General features: G+C 32.8%; 1 protein-coding gene and 1 pseudogene across 3 annotated transcripts; both read left to right on the forward strand.

The window, feature by feature from the left end:
- Positions 1-5,385: 5,385 nt before the first annotated feature.
- LOC120132747 (NAC domain-containing protein 100-like) lies at positions 5,386-6,758 on the forward strand. 3 transcript variants are annotated; one of them, XM_039149438.1, is made up of 5 exons: positions 5,386-5,423; positions 5,484-5,636; positions 5,758-6,035; positions 6,151-6,288; positions 6,322-6,757. In XM_039149438.1, exons 2-5 carry the CDS (start codon positions 5,489-5,491, stop codon positions 6,712-6,714), a joined length of 957 nt encoding a protein of 318 aa, XP_039005369.1. In that variant the 5' UTR covers positions 5,386-5,423; positions 5,484-5,488; the 3' UTR covers positions 6,715-6,757. The 3 variants fall into 3 exon arrangements, with proteins under 3 accessions (XP_039005369.1, XP_039005370.1, XP_039005368.1); XM_039149439.1 differs by lacking the exon at positions 5,386-5,423 and having other exon boundaries at positions 5,459-5,636; positions 6,322-6,584; positions 6,618-6,758; XM_039149437.1 differs by lacking the exon at positions 5,386-5,423 and having other exon boundaries at positions 5,459-5,636; positions 6,322-6,758.
- A 4,746-nt stretch (positions 6,759-11,504) lies between these two features.
- Positions 11,505-13,585, forward strand: LOC120132638 (annotated as a pseudogene).
- Positions 13,586-14,287: the final 702 nt, after the last annotated feature.

Here is a 14,287-nt window from a genome sequence, read left to right on the forward strand (position 1 = left end):
TGAGCCAATTGAAGAGGATTTGGGCTTGAGTTGAGCCCAATAGTGAAATAAAAAGGGTGTTTTTAATCTACAGTTAGAATTAGAGGGACCAAAGATTCAATTTTACCCTTGTTCAAAATTAAGGCTAAAATCCTTAATTGTTTGGTGATATCACGTCTGATACACCTTTTTTTCTTCTAAACTCTCATTTATCTCTTCTTCCTCTTCAAGTCTTCATCTTCATAACTCTTTCTTCCTCTCCAATAACCAAGTAAAGGTATAAACTTGTTAGTCTTGCAACCCTAGTTCAACAACCTAAAGGTAACAATCATGATCCTTGTATCCTAAGCTTTGTTTCAAGCTTTCAAGACACCCATTTCACCATAATTGCAAGAACGGGTTTACAATGGTTTTAGGAACTATATGGTTCCAACCCATTTTTTTCATATATTTCTAGCCTTAGAAAGTGTTTTAAAACCCTCTTTAACCCCTAGCAACAGTTAGTAATCCTTGTATTTGGTTTTGTTTAGTGCAAGAGGTTGAAGAAGACTCCAAAGCTAAGGGGAGGAAAAGCTTACTTTGGGCTGAGCCTTTGACGTTTCCAACAGTATAACATCAAAGGTAACTTACTCTTAACTCAACTATGTCATATGTAAGTCATTTAGATTAAATGTAGTAGGTTCCATAAGCTTGAAGCATTCTCATAGTAGATTTCATGTTTTAGAGTTATAAACATGTTTAAAGCCCTATTTATGCTCCTTTGTATCTTCATAAAACATTAATAATGTTTGGAGACCTCACTAAGGTCTTTGAGATAGTAGAATAGGAGTTTTTGTACCTATTTTATGCTCTCTGCAGGTTGAGTTTCGATACAGAGGGATATTATCGAAACTTGTTCTTCTTCTTAGGCAAACTCGTGAGTTTCTGAGTAAAAGTATCGATATCTCTTTCAAGAGTATCGATACTTTGGGTCAGAGTTTCAAAACTCCTAGAAAGTTTCAAAACTAGGCAGAACAAAATGTTTAAAAGTGTCGATACTTATATAAATTATCGAAACTTTTGCAGGAGTATCGATACTTTCAGTCTATTTTGGACAAAAAGGCCAATTTTTAAGGGAATTAAACTCGAGGTACCCAACACTTCAGTATATCCTCAAATAAGACTTCAAGCGAGAACAATAATTAATATCATAACAGTAGAAGCAAAAATAGCTAGGTTTACATAAAACTAGCATTGGTTGATGCTCGAGAAACAATCATGACACGCAAGTTTCTTTTAGCAGAAATACGAAAGTTAGTGGATCCAATTCAATGCCACGATACTACAACAGCCGACTGGGCGCAGATGCCCCAAGACTCGACGGAGTAAATTGATGGGTGTACGTTCCGATGTAGAATTTCGTATCTCACCCAAGAGTACCCAATGGTGCTTTGGCAATGCTAGAGGGGTGAGTGATCTCCGAGATGCAGAATCGCTCAGTCGCACCATGATGTTAGCCATAGATTAGCAGTCCAGTAGTTGTGCACTCAGACATGTGCCACTTGTCACTTCATCTAGTGAATGCATATAGTATAGTACAATTTTCAGTGAGGCACTGAGCTCATAAGCTCAGCGTACGAAATGTGTTTCCGTGCGTAGGTTCTTAGGGAGCAGATTGTATGGAGCTATCGTCATTAGATATTCCAGTGCAGCATATCAGATTCCCAGAGACCTTTCAGAGTACGTCTTGAGTCATCTTTAGAGGGCATGCACTATTATGAACCTTGTTATGTATTCAGTTGTAACTCTTTTGAAACTTAGTATTTTGTATTATTTTGTGGATGTATTTTGGGAGCTTCCCATTATTTGTAAACACAGTTTATTATTATATTTTTATATTACATTATGAATGTTTAAATTTCAGAGATTTACAAGCAGCTTAAAAAGAAAATTTTGGGTCACTATTTCGATAGTCCTGTGTAACATTGTAATCCATGGATCTTTGGGCCTAAGTAGACTAGGGTGTTACAAAAGGACTATTTTGTAACTTTTAATAGTCAATAGACTTAATAAAGTAATATTCTATAGTTAGAGGATCATTTATATATTTTACCCTAAATTTTATATAAAAGGAAAAGTAAATAAATAAGAACTTAAATTCAAAGTCTTGTGTTCTAATACGATCTTTACCACTATGACAATATATGATTAACACTACTTGTTTTATGGTAAAGCAAAGCATGTAATATTTCTTCTTTTCTTTTTGCTTTTTTTATTATTTATTTTATAAGTGAATTTGCCTTTCCGATTGTGCTGCAAACTTAGGCTGATAATATTTTGTGGCAAGTAGGGGTGTTAGATAGTTCCGTTAAAACTTAATCATAGGTTCGATCGGTTAACTATTAACGATTTTTTTAAAACTTCGATTTTAGTTAATTCGGTTTAAAATTGGATAATTAATCGAATTAATTAAAATTAATAAATATTTAATATATTATATACATTATTTAATTTTAGGGGCGTTTAAACTTCAATTTTAACCTAATTAATAAAAAAACCCAGAGATATTAAATATTAAATATATATTACTTATAAATTTTGATTAATTCAATTAACAGACCAATGAACCGAACTTAGTTCGGTTCGGTTAATTTTTTTGAAAATAAAATCGATTCAATTAATAGTTAAAGGGAAAAAATCCGATTAATGAAATTTAGGTAATTCGATTTGGTCGGTTAATCGAATTACCCGTTTGAACACTTCCAGCGGCGAGTTGATTTTTTTAGGGTTAGAAATATATTATAAAATAAATAATCAATTTTTATTTTAATTAATTTAATAAAATTTTATTTATACGTTATTATTCCATACCTTGATAACGGAGAAAATATTTCACAAGTGGATGTATTGATGTCATCTGTTTTATTTATAATTTAAGGTTTATAATAATATGTTTCGGCGTTTAAGGTTTATAGTTTACTATTTAGAATTTAGAATTATTTAATATTTAAATAAATATATTTATAGAGTCTAAATTTTACACGATATATATACGAAATGATTTTTATTTAATATATGGTCAATTAATAATAATAATAATAATAATAATAATAATAATAATAGTAGTTGAATCTTTTAACTTATGTGTTTTAGTGGGTAAAGTCTTTTGTGGTATGAAATTAATTACTTATAGTAAAGTTAGCATTTGGTATGAATGCACCTTCAAGTTTCTAGAGCTCAAAAGGCTCTTACATGTTTGTGCTTGTCAAACATCAACACCCCAATTCATTTTATACAAGAAAATTAGATTTTTTTTTCCATATATTTTAAGGTTGATCTTCCACTTAGATGATGATGGTGATAATGATGATGATGGAGATTGAATAAGGATGAAGTCATGGTTAAATTAGAGATATGTTATAAAAAAGTTTTTAAAATCGATGATTCTGTCGATGTCGTGTATAATTATCAATAATTTTCATTGTAGACGTGTGTAGTTACTAAGGACTTCACATGTATTTTTTTTTCAAAATAAAATTGTTTTATTTTGATTTAATATTTTAATACATTTATTTTAATCCTTATTCTAAAGCCGTCGGTATTTACTGGCGACTTCCATGACAATCGTCGGTGTTTATACAATACCTTTAACTATAATCTCATAGACCCTAAATAAAAAAATAAAAGTAAATTACGTATTTACTATCTAAACTATCAGTTTTAATTTGCTTTAGTATATAATTTTTTTTAAATCATACCTAATGTTTAGTTTTTATTTCATTTTAGTATCATGCTATTAAAAAGTTAACGCGTTTTAGTACCTCAACTTTCAAAATTTTTTTCAAAACTTAATGTTAAATTTTGAAGGGGGTATTAAAATGAAACAAAATCTAAACTTTAGATATGATTTTGAAAAAAATTATAAGTTTAAGTACTTAAATATATCAAAACTGATTGTTTAGGTACTAAATACATAATTTACCCAAAAAATAAATATCTATAAATATATTTAAGTTTTTAGTCTTAAAAAATATTAATCAAAATAAAATTTGAACAACTATTTTATTCATATTTATGATGTTGATCATCATCAAATGATGATGATAATAAATAATAATAATAATAATAATAATAATAATTCAAAAACTCAATTTTATTCATATTTAAGTATTATAAATGACTCATTAATAAATATTTATTTATAAATATATATTAATCTATGATTTTTAAATATTATATTAAAACATTTAGGTGTAATAGAATAAAACTATCATCAACATTACAAGTATTAGTATTAATAAAGTTCATATTACAAGTATCATTATTATTTTGTAAAAAAATATTATTATTATTTGTTCAATCAAATAACTTTGAATTTCGTAATACCTAAATATTATAGGTAGATTTTATCTAAATTTATTTTAATTTAAATTAAATTTAAGTTTGAATATATTTGGACTTGAAGATCATTATATATGAAATTATCGTGTAATAATTATTAGAGTAAAGAACATAAATGGTTCCGACTATAGGGTACTACTTTCTTAAGTCTCTTGATTATTAAAAGTTATAAAATGATCTTTTGATTATATAGTTTTACTTTTTTGAGTCCCTAGACTATTAAAAATTACAAAATGAGCACTCAACCATTTTTTATGTTCCATACTTGTACTCTTCCGTTAAAAATGGTGGTTGTTTAAGTTAGATGTTAATATGATGTTTGGGAGATCATAGTTGTTCGAGATTTTTGGTTCAAATTTTATCATATCACAGTCAACAAGTTAACGTTCAACTTAGAATTCGTTCATTTTTTTACGGAAAAGGAAGAGTTGGAACATAATGAATAGTCGAGTGACCATTTTGAAACTTTTAATAAGCGAAGGACACAACAAAATAAATTTCTATAGTCAAATGATCATTTTATAACTTTTAATAGTCGAGAGATTTAATAAAACAATATCATATAGTCGAGATACCATTTGCGTTCTTTACCCTAGTTATTATTTTATAAATTTACTTAGCAGCCTCAGTTGTAGAAAGGGGTGTTTTTTTTTGGAAGAAATAAATTCAATCATCAAATTATATTATCAATAAATAAATAAAAATTTAAACATATATTACATATCAAAAAGAAAATTATTAAAAAAAATAAATTATGTACTCCGTCTCTTTGACTATGATTATGATTATTATAAAACAACCTACCAAGTTGCCTTAGAAACCAAGTTTCTGTCCCCATCTTTCAGGTTTACTTCTTTTCAAGTTCTTCCATGGCTTCTCCCTTTCCTTTCAATCCTTAGCTTTATATAAGCTTTCGATCTTATAGCTTTGCTGCACATATTTCCATTTTAATCTCCTTCTCAGTTCTTTCTCGACCTTTTAAGTGCTCTTGAAAACTAAGAATATCACCTGCTCATCACATGTATGCATGTAGACTTGTGGGTTTCTTTAAGATTTTAAGCTGAATTTTGAACGGAAGGGATTTGGGTTTGTTTCAGGAATGAAAAAGATTGGCGAAGAAGATGATAAAATGGATTTACCACCGGGTTTCAGGTTCCACCCAACAGATGAAGAGCTTATTAATCAATATTTGTACAAGAAAGTGCTTGACATCAATTTCAGTTCAATAGCCATTGGAGATGTTGATTTGAACAAGTCCGAGCCGTGGGAACTGCCATGTTAAGAGTTTTCTTCTTCGACTCAGTTCAAAAAGATTTTCCTAGATGTGTTTGTTTCCCAGGAAAATATATTCTAATTTCTAACGCTTTCTTATCTTCTGTTTGGTGTGATGGAAAACAGGGAAGGCAAAAATGGGAGAGAAGGAGTGGTATTTTTTCTGCGTTAGGGATAGGAAATACCCTACTGGCTTGAGGACGAACAGGGCCACTGATTCTGGGTACTGGAAAGCTACTGGGAAAGATAAAGAGATTTACAGAGGGAAATCATTGGTGGGGGTGAAGAAAACTCTTGTTTTTTACAGAGGAAGAGCTCCTAAAGGTGTGAAAACAAATTGGGTCATGCATGAATATAGACTCGATGGCCATTTCTCAATCCACCATGTCCCTAAAACTGCCAAGGTGACCTTGCATCTAACTGCTCGAACTGGAATCTTTAGAGAGAATAACAGTGCTTTTTCGGGATTTGGATTTAAATGTTGTTGCAATTGGCTAAACATGGAGTTCTATTTTGCAGAATGAATGGGTGATCTGCAGGGTATTCCAGAAGGGATCAGATGGGGAAAAAACCCATATTTCAGGCCTCGTTAAGGCAAGCTCTTTCACCAACGATTTGCGTCCTGCTGGTTTACCGCCATTAATGGATTCTTCACCGGCGTACATTAACGGCGGCAACACAACCAAACAGGTTCTTGCCGGGTCGCCGTACGTGCCCTGCTTCTCCAATCAACAAAACACAGTCGATCAAAATTTCGACAACAACAATTCCTCCCGGGTTTTCCAACAATTCCCGGTTCCGAGCTCGTTCCACGGCGGTGATCCTCGATTCCCGGGCTCCGTTCCGGTGCAGGAACAGTCGTCGTTGAGGGCTCTGATCGAAAACCATGGATTCGGAAACCCGGGAATTTCATCAGGAGTATCGAATCTGGAAACTGGGAAGAAGCCATTTGATGATCGAGGCGCACCTTCTTCAGCAGGACCGGTGGATCTTGATGTTTTTGGCATTACTGAAGCATTTGATGGATCAAAAGATAAGAAAAGAAAATATGGGGGGTTGAGTTGGTTTATAGATTTTTCTTAATGGAAACTCTAAACTGAAGCATGAAATTCTAGAGGTTGAGATGAAATTATAAGGATGGAATTAAATTTTTAATTTTTAAAAGGGATTCCAAATGTAATAGTACCATTTTATTAGAGAGACCTTGTCAATCCTCTATTTATATATATTTTCCCCCTAAAAGTCATATAAATTAATTGAGTTTTAGTTTTGTTATTATTATTATTATTATTATTGCAATACTTAAAAAAGTGGAGTATAAAAGTTTATGAAAAAATCATATGAAAAACGGAGGCTATTTAATTTAGGGTAAATTACTCATTTAGTATATAAATTATAAGTTTTGGTCTGTTTTAGTACCTAAACTTTTAATTTCTTAAAATCATACACAATGTTTAGTTTTTATTTTATTTTAGTACCCGCCGTTAAAAACATAACGAAAGGACTGACGGGACAGCTCCTGTGGACAACGACCAATTCGAATGGCGGACCATAAGAGAATGACGAGTCGGCCAATATAATCTAGTTTCAGGCCCATCAAACGATTGACGACAAAGATCAGAGGATGAAGAAGTCAAAGAGTTTATTGTCGACTTGGGGAGATTGAGGCATTTTTCGGTGAAATTGATGTCGAAATCACATTCAAGGTCGACGACTAAAGACGTGACGACCGGCGAGCCCGTCCGTTAAGTTTTTAACGGCTGGTTACTAAAATGAAACAAAAACTAAACACTAAGTATGTTTTTGAAAAAATTGAAAGATTAGGTACTTAACGGGCCAAAATTGATAGTTTATATACTAAACACGTAATTTACCCTTCAATCTATTCTTCGGTTCATTAATGGGTAAATATATAGTTTTGTACATGAACTTAGTTTAAAAGATCAATTCAATATTTGAACCTTTTTATCCAATTATTTAACTGAATTTCGTTTTAAAGTTTAATTAGATACGTAAAGAGGTTTTGGTCTAATTAGATACATGAATTTGAGTTATAGATTCATACATGAACTTTATTTTTTTTGGTCTAAGCCGATACTTGTGCCTAATGATTTATTTAAATCAAAATAATCATAAAATTAACTTAAAGTACTCATTTGGATTTTAAAGTCAAATTCAAATACCTAATTAGGTAAAAAAAATGAATAATAAATTAAACTTTAAAATCATGTTCATATAACTAATTAGATAAAAAGTAAATAAGGTAAAATGATAACTTTTGTCCTTCTAGTATACTTAATTTACCACTTTCGACTCTATCACATTTTATCATCAATTTAACTCCCGAAGTTGCTCAATTGCATCATTTTATACCCTACACCAACTTAAAACCCTAACTCTAAACCCTAAACCTTAAACCTTAAACTCTAAACACTAACTCAGAGTTTATGATTTAGGGTTTTATGATAGAGTAAGATATAGAATGATGCAATTAAATAACTTTAAAGGCTCAATTGATGTAAAAATACGATAAGGACGAAAATAACAAAATAGATATATTACATAGACAAAGATAACCCTTAATCCAATAAATAAAAATCAAATTATACCTTAAAATCAAAGTTCACATGCTAAAATATATATTTATCCTTCATAATTTATACATAAAAGATTTGGCTTATGTCATTCACTAATGTCATGGTTCATGATTTCCCTATTTGGAATTATCAACCATTTTCTAATTATCATGTAAGAATATGCTTGTGTTATTAAAATTAATTATTTTATATTTTGTTTAACATAAGTGTAAATTTAAAAAGCACGTGGAGTATTAGGTCAATTTAGAGTCCTACACGACATGACACTTTAACCATTTTTCTCACGGATTAAGAGGCCTAATATTTTGGTTCATTAAACCCCACAAATTACATTATTCTATTAATTTCACTTGTACAATATATATTAATAAAGAAAGGCAAATTTTAAGTGATCAAATCTATAATTTATCTTAACAAAATATGAATTGGATCCTGATAATTATAAACGCTTTATTTATTTTTAAATGGATAGATAATTGTTGAAAACATTATGATGTTTTGATATAACAAATTAAATTAAAAGAATTTTAATTTTGAAAATGATTTTTCTAAGCATATTCGATATATTAAATCGAATATCAAAATATTACTCAAAGTATTTCAAAGTTCATTTTAAATCCTTACTAAAGTGTAAAATTAAGTTTTAATCTTAAAATAATTTCAAAACAATTTTACAAAGTATTTCGAACCGTTTCAAAGCAAAAAATTACAGTTTGTCCAGAGGGAACCGATTTCCCCCAGGGGGTATCGATTCCTCCCACTGTTCAACGGTCGAATATTTGAATTTTACACTTAGGGAACCGATTCCCCATTAGGGGGTACCGATTCCTCCCACGAGGGGGTACCAATTCCTCCCACGCTCCAAGCAGAAATATTAATTATTTTCACACTTAAACGGCTCCAATAACTTCATTAATGATCCCCAACGTTCAGAAGTGATTCAAGGTGTATTTAAACAAGCTTAGAAGCCATTGATCAATAACAAGAAACATCAAGCAACTAGAATCAAGAGAGAATCAAAGAGAAAACATCAAACCTCAAGTTTGAGCATTTCAAGCCTATTTTTCATTTAATATTCATTTTGCTTTCAAGAACACTTATTGTGCTCAATTATATTTATTCTTGAGTGTTATTTCTTTGTTCTAGAATTGTGCAAACATCTTACCTTGTGAGGTTTTCCTTGTAAGTTTGCGAAATTTGTAATATTCTCTTTGAGAAAGAGTGTTCTCAAGAATTGAGGTATAATTCTTGAGGGTGTTGTAAGGTTATCTCTTTTGCCTCAAAAGAAAGAACAAATTAGTGAATTTGTTGGAAAATCCTTAGTGTGGATAGCTAAGGTAGTGGACGTAGACTTTGATTGAGAAAGTCGAACCACTCTAAATCGCTGTGCAATTACTTTCAATTTTCTGCAAAAGCTTCCACAAAATTTTAATTGCCAATTCACCCCCCTCTTGGTCGATTCCGTCAATCGATTAACTCAACAAGAATTATAGTCGATTATTTCATAACGAAGAAAGAAGAAAATAGTCATCAGATTAAAGATGACGATGAGCAATTATCGAGAGAGAATTCATCTCCCCGTTTTTAATCTTACCCAATGATTTATAAACAAACACTTAACGCTAGATATTACCTTAATGATTAAGGGATTGTTGTTATCCTTGAGTTCTCGAGTTCGAGCATTGCACATATAGGGGTATGAGCGTTCATTGTCGAATAGTTAGGAGTCTTTGTACATATATTACCTTATTCACCCTAGATTCAAAAAAAAATCTCAAAATTCACAAGATATAACCTAATTTGTCTAATATTTAAACTTACAATGACCTAAATTGTTACTAGACCAAAAATTTTGAGAACACGAGGTTATCATTCATTAGTTCAGTCATTGCTTGATTAAACATTTAATAAATTCTTATATTTTTTTAATCTATTAATACATTGACGTCAAATAAATTAAAATAAATCCATATAAGTCTCCACATGCAATATATGTTTAGAATGAATGAGATGCAAATGTATTTCATAGTGGGAATGAATGTTAAGCCAATACAACTTGTTTTGGTATAAGATAGGATGAGGTTCAAGCTTATCTCCAATTACTAGTTATAGAAACTTCTGTCTTGTTGCAAACTTATAAGAAACGAGCTTGAATGATTGATCTTCCTATTATTGGCATGATTTTAGATGATTAATCTTTGTTACTACAATGACTAATTTGGTTTCATTAGTCATAAAAGTATTAATTTTATAAAATATGTGGAATTAGAATCTTTCAAAAAATGAAAACAACTTTTTTTTTTATTAAAAAAAAGATACATTTTAGGGTAAAAGTATACAAATGATATACGATTGTAGGGGTACTGCTTTATTAAGTCTCTCGACTAGTAAAAGTTATAAATTGGTCATCTGATTATAAAATGTATCTTTGTTAAGTCCTTCGATTATTAAAAGCTACAAAATTATCACCCAACTATTTATTATGTTCCAAACTTATCATTTTCCGTTAAAATATTAACGATTATCTAAGTTAAACGTTAACATGATGACTAAGATATGATAGTCATTTGAGATTTTAGGATCAGATTTTATCATATCACAGTTAGCATAACGTTCAGCTCGGAATACCTTTAATTTTTAATGAAAAATGATGAGTTTAGAACATAATAAATAGTCGGATGACTATTTTGTAATTTTTAATAGTCGATGGACTCAACAAACCAACACCCTATAATTAGAGGGTCATTTTATAACTTTTAATTGTTAAGAGACTTAATAAAACAATATCCTATAGTTGGAGAACTATTTGTGTATTTTATCCTACATTTTATATGTATTAGTTTTATCACTTGAATTAGAGAAAATGTAAGAGTTATTAGAGAAAAAGAGTTTAAAGGAAAATATTTAATGTGTTTTTTAATAATAGAAAATGTAATAATTAAAAACAAAAATGGCGTTTGAAATCTATGCACAGAGGCGCATGTTAGTATTTTATCGTTACTTAAAATGAAAATCCCAGACAAAATATCCAATGTAAATTCCCAAATTTTCAAGATTAGGGTTTCACTTCCTTCTCTCTCTTTGGTCTCACTTGAACCAACCTGGCAAGATCCCTAAATTCGTTAACGAATTACAATTTATTTATGTTATAAGTTTGTTAAATTTAGACTTTATCTTATTTATTCCCAGGAATCAAGGGGAAAAGTTCAAAGCTTTGAAATTGTTTAAGGATATATATATATATATATAATTATTTTGAGAATTTTGAGGGGAAATATGGATGATGGAAAGGGAGGTGGTCAGATGGAACAGTTCCATAGAAACGAAGCAATCTCAGCTGTTGCTGACGAGGGTTTTCTAGGTGAAGAAGAAGATGATTATGAGGATCTTTATAATGATGTTAATGTTGGCGAAGGGTTTCTTCAAACTCTAAAAAAAAACCTAAGGATAGTGAAAATTGGAATGATAATGTTGGTAATAACAATAATAATATTGGTGGTAAAGTTAATGGTGCGCCCGAACCTGGTGTTTCAAATCCAGGGGGTGCAGATGGTGTTGAAAGAGGGGATTCTAGGGTTTCTTACGATAGTCAAGGGTTGAGAGGTGATGCTTATAACGATGTGAAGGGACCTAATGCGTGTATCAGTAGTGGTGGAAGTGGGCTTAGGGTTGAATTGGCACAAGTGTCTAGTAAGTTGAATGATATGGCTGTACAGAAGAGTAGGGATAATAACAACACTGGCTTAGTTGGTGTGGGTAGTACGGGACAACAGGGGCATGGTGCAGGGAATGCGGGGAGCGTTGAGAATGAGGGTTTGATGACGCAAGGAGTAGGAGGTGGGAATATGAATGCGAACGGTGGTGGTGGCAGTGGTCCTATGATTGGAAATGGCGTTGGAAATGTGAGTGTGCCTAGTGCTGTTCCTGGTTCTGCTCCTGGTGTTGGTACAAGTGGAGGTGGAAGTGGTGGTGGGACTATTTGTTTGTTGGGGATGCCGAACTGGAGTTACAGTTGTGCAAGCATGGGCCCGTAAAGGAAGTGAAGTTTTTTATGAGAAAGCAAGTGGGAAGTCGAAAGGATACTGTCAGGTTGAGTTTTATGATCCAGCCGCAGCCACATCTTGTAAGGAGGGAATGAATGGGCACATGTTTAATGGAAGGCCTCGTGTTGTTTCCTTTGCGTCACCATTTATTGTTAAGAAAATGGGAGAGGCTCAATTGAATTGGAACCAACAGATGACAGTCTTCTCTTTCACAAGGGGCCCTGATGATTTTGAGGGCAAGCCTGTTGGCAATAACATTCAAACCGGTGGGAATTATCAAGGTGGGGATAATAACAGAGGTTACGGGAGAGGGAACATGGGAAGAGGCAATGCCCAGGGCATGGGAAATAGAGGGCCTGCTGGTCCTATGAGGAACAGGGGTGGTGGGAGGGGTGGTAGAGGTGTCATGGGAAATGGTTTCGGACAGGGTATTGGTGCAGCGCCACCTTTCATGCATCCACAGTCTATGATGGGTCAAGGTTTTGGTCCTGCTTTTGGTGGAGCTATGGGAAGAATGGGCAGTTATGGATGCTTTCCTGGCTCTCTAACGCCTCCCTTTTCTGGGATTATAAATCTGTTCCCTCCTGTTGGTGGTGTTGGCTTGCCTGGAGTGGCTCCTCATGTTAACCCTGCATTTTTTGGAAGAGGAATGGCCATGAATAGTATGAGGATGATGCCTGCAAGTGGTGTAGATGGGCCTAATATGAGATGGTCAGATCCCGGCATGGGAGGATGGGGTGGTGGCAGAGCTGGAGAGTCCAGTTATAGGGAGGAAGCTGCATTTGATCATCAACATGGTGAGGCTAGTCATGAGAGAGTAGGTTGGCAAAATCCTACAAAAGAAAAAGATAGAGTTTCAGAAAAGGAGTTGTCTGGCTCATCTGAAAGAAGGCATCACGATGATAGAGAACCGGGATATGATAGGGACATGCCCAGAGAGAAGGATATGGGCCGTGGTCCTGATTGGTCGGGGAGAGGGCACCAGGATGATAGAGAAGTTGGCCGAGAACGAGATAGGGAGCGCTCTCGAGATCATAATCGCAACCGTGATAGGGAACATGATCGAGACCAGGATCAGGACCAATATAGGGAAGACAAAGACAAATATGTAGATCATCGTAGGTACAGGGACCGTGAGCCTGAGCATGATAATGATTGGGATAGGGGACGGTCATCAAAGACTCACAGCAAGTCACGATTACAACAGGAAGAGGAACAATGTTCTAGATCTAGAGATGCTGATTATGGGAAGAGGCGACGACTTAACTCAGACTGACTTATCTGATTCCTTCTATGCCAAAACCTTTCTGTTAAACCTAATATCAATAGAAAAAAACCTGTAACAGCTTAAACCTTGGATTCATCTTTCACTTTTGATGTTTTTCTCAGTTGATTGTCTCGTGGTCGTCATTTCATATCCATTCTTAGTACATTGCCTGAATTTATTGACTTCTTCTACCCTGGAGTATGGTCTCTATTTTTCATGGAAGAAGTAAGTTTCTTGACCATGTTTCCCTCATTGTATTAACCGATATTCATTACCATAAAATTATAGTTGAATTTTCTTTTCTCTGAATTTGTGGGATTGTTGATGTTCAATATTGCTCGTGCATTTCTGTATTTTTAGTCATGTATCTTAATCGTTGATGATCTCAAAATGATGCTGTAGGCTAGCTAAGTTTCATGTAATGATGGTTTTTATTCATATTTTTGCTATCTTCATCCGATTATGAATGTATACTTCATCCCAAATATTGATTTGTGCTAAGTTTATTGGAGTAGTTCTCTTGTTTTACGTACATGTCTACGTACGTAAGAGATATAGTGTACGCACTGGGGTTTCTTAATATATAATTAGGAAGTATTGGTCGTTGCTTCTCTTTCTATACATTGTTGATTGTATATTCTGTCGTAAGATTCTCAACCTATTTTCCTGAGATTTACTTGCAGATTTTGCTTATGGGTGGTGTTTTTGCTGTATGCTCGCTTACTGTGTGGCTAGAGCTTTTGTACACC

The sequence above is a fragment of the Hibiscus syriacus genome, unplaced genomic scaffold (assembly GCF_006381635.1).
Source record: "Hibiscus syriacus cultivar Baekdansim isolate YM2019G1 unplaced genomic scaffold, ASM638163v2 tig00110569_pilon, whole genome shotgun sequence".
Lineage (NCBI taxonomy): Eukaryota > Viridiplantae > Streptophyta > Magnoliopsida > Malvales > Malvaceae > Hibiscus > Hibiscus syriacus.

Bases quoted from the DNA above. Each gene is read 5' to 3' on its own strand.
- LOC120132747 (XM_039149437.1), top strand. From the start codon at position 5,459: ATGAAAAAGATTGGCGAAGAAGATGATAAAATGGATTTACCACCGGGT. The intron at 5,637-5,757 runs GTTAAGAGTTTT...GATGGAAAACAG, and splicing joins CGAGCCGTGGGAACTGCCAT to GGAAGGCAAAAATGGGAGAG. The intron at 6,036-6,150 runs GTGACCTTGCAT...TCTATTTTGCAG, and splicing joins ATGTCCCTAAAACTGCCAAG to AATGAATGGGTGATCTGCAG.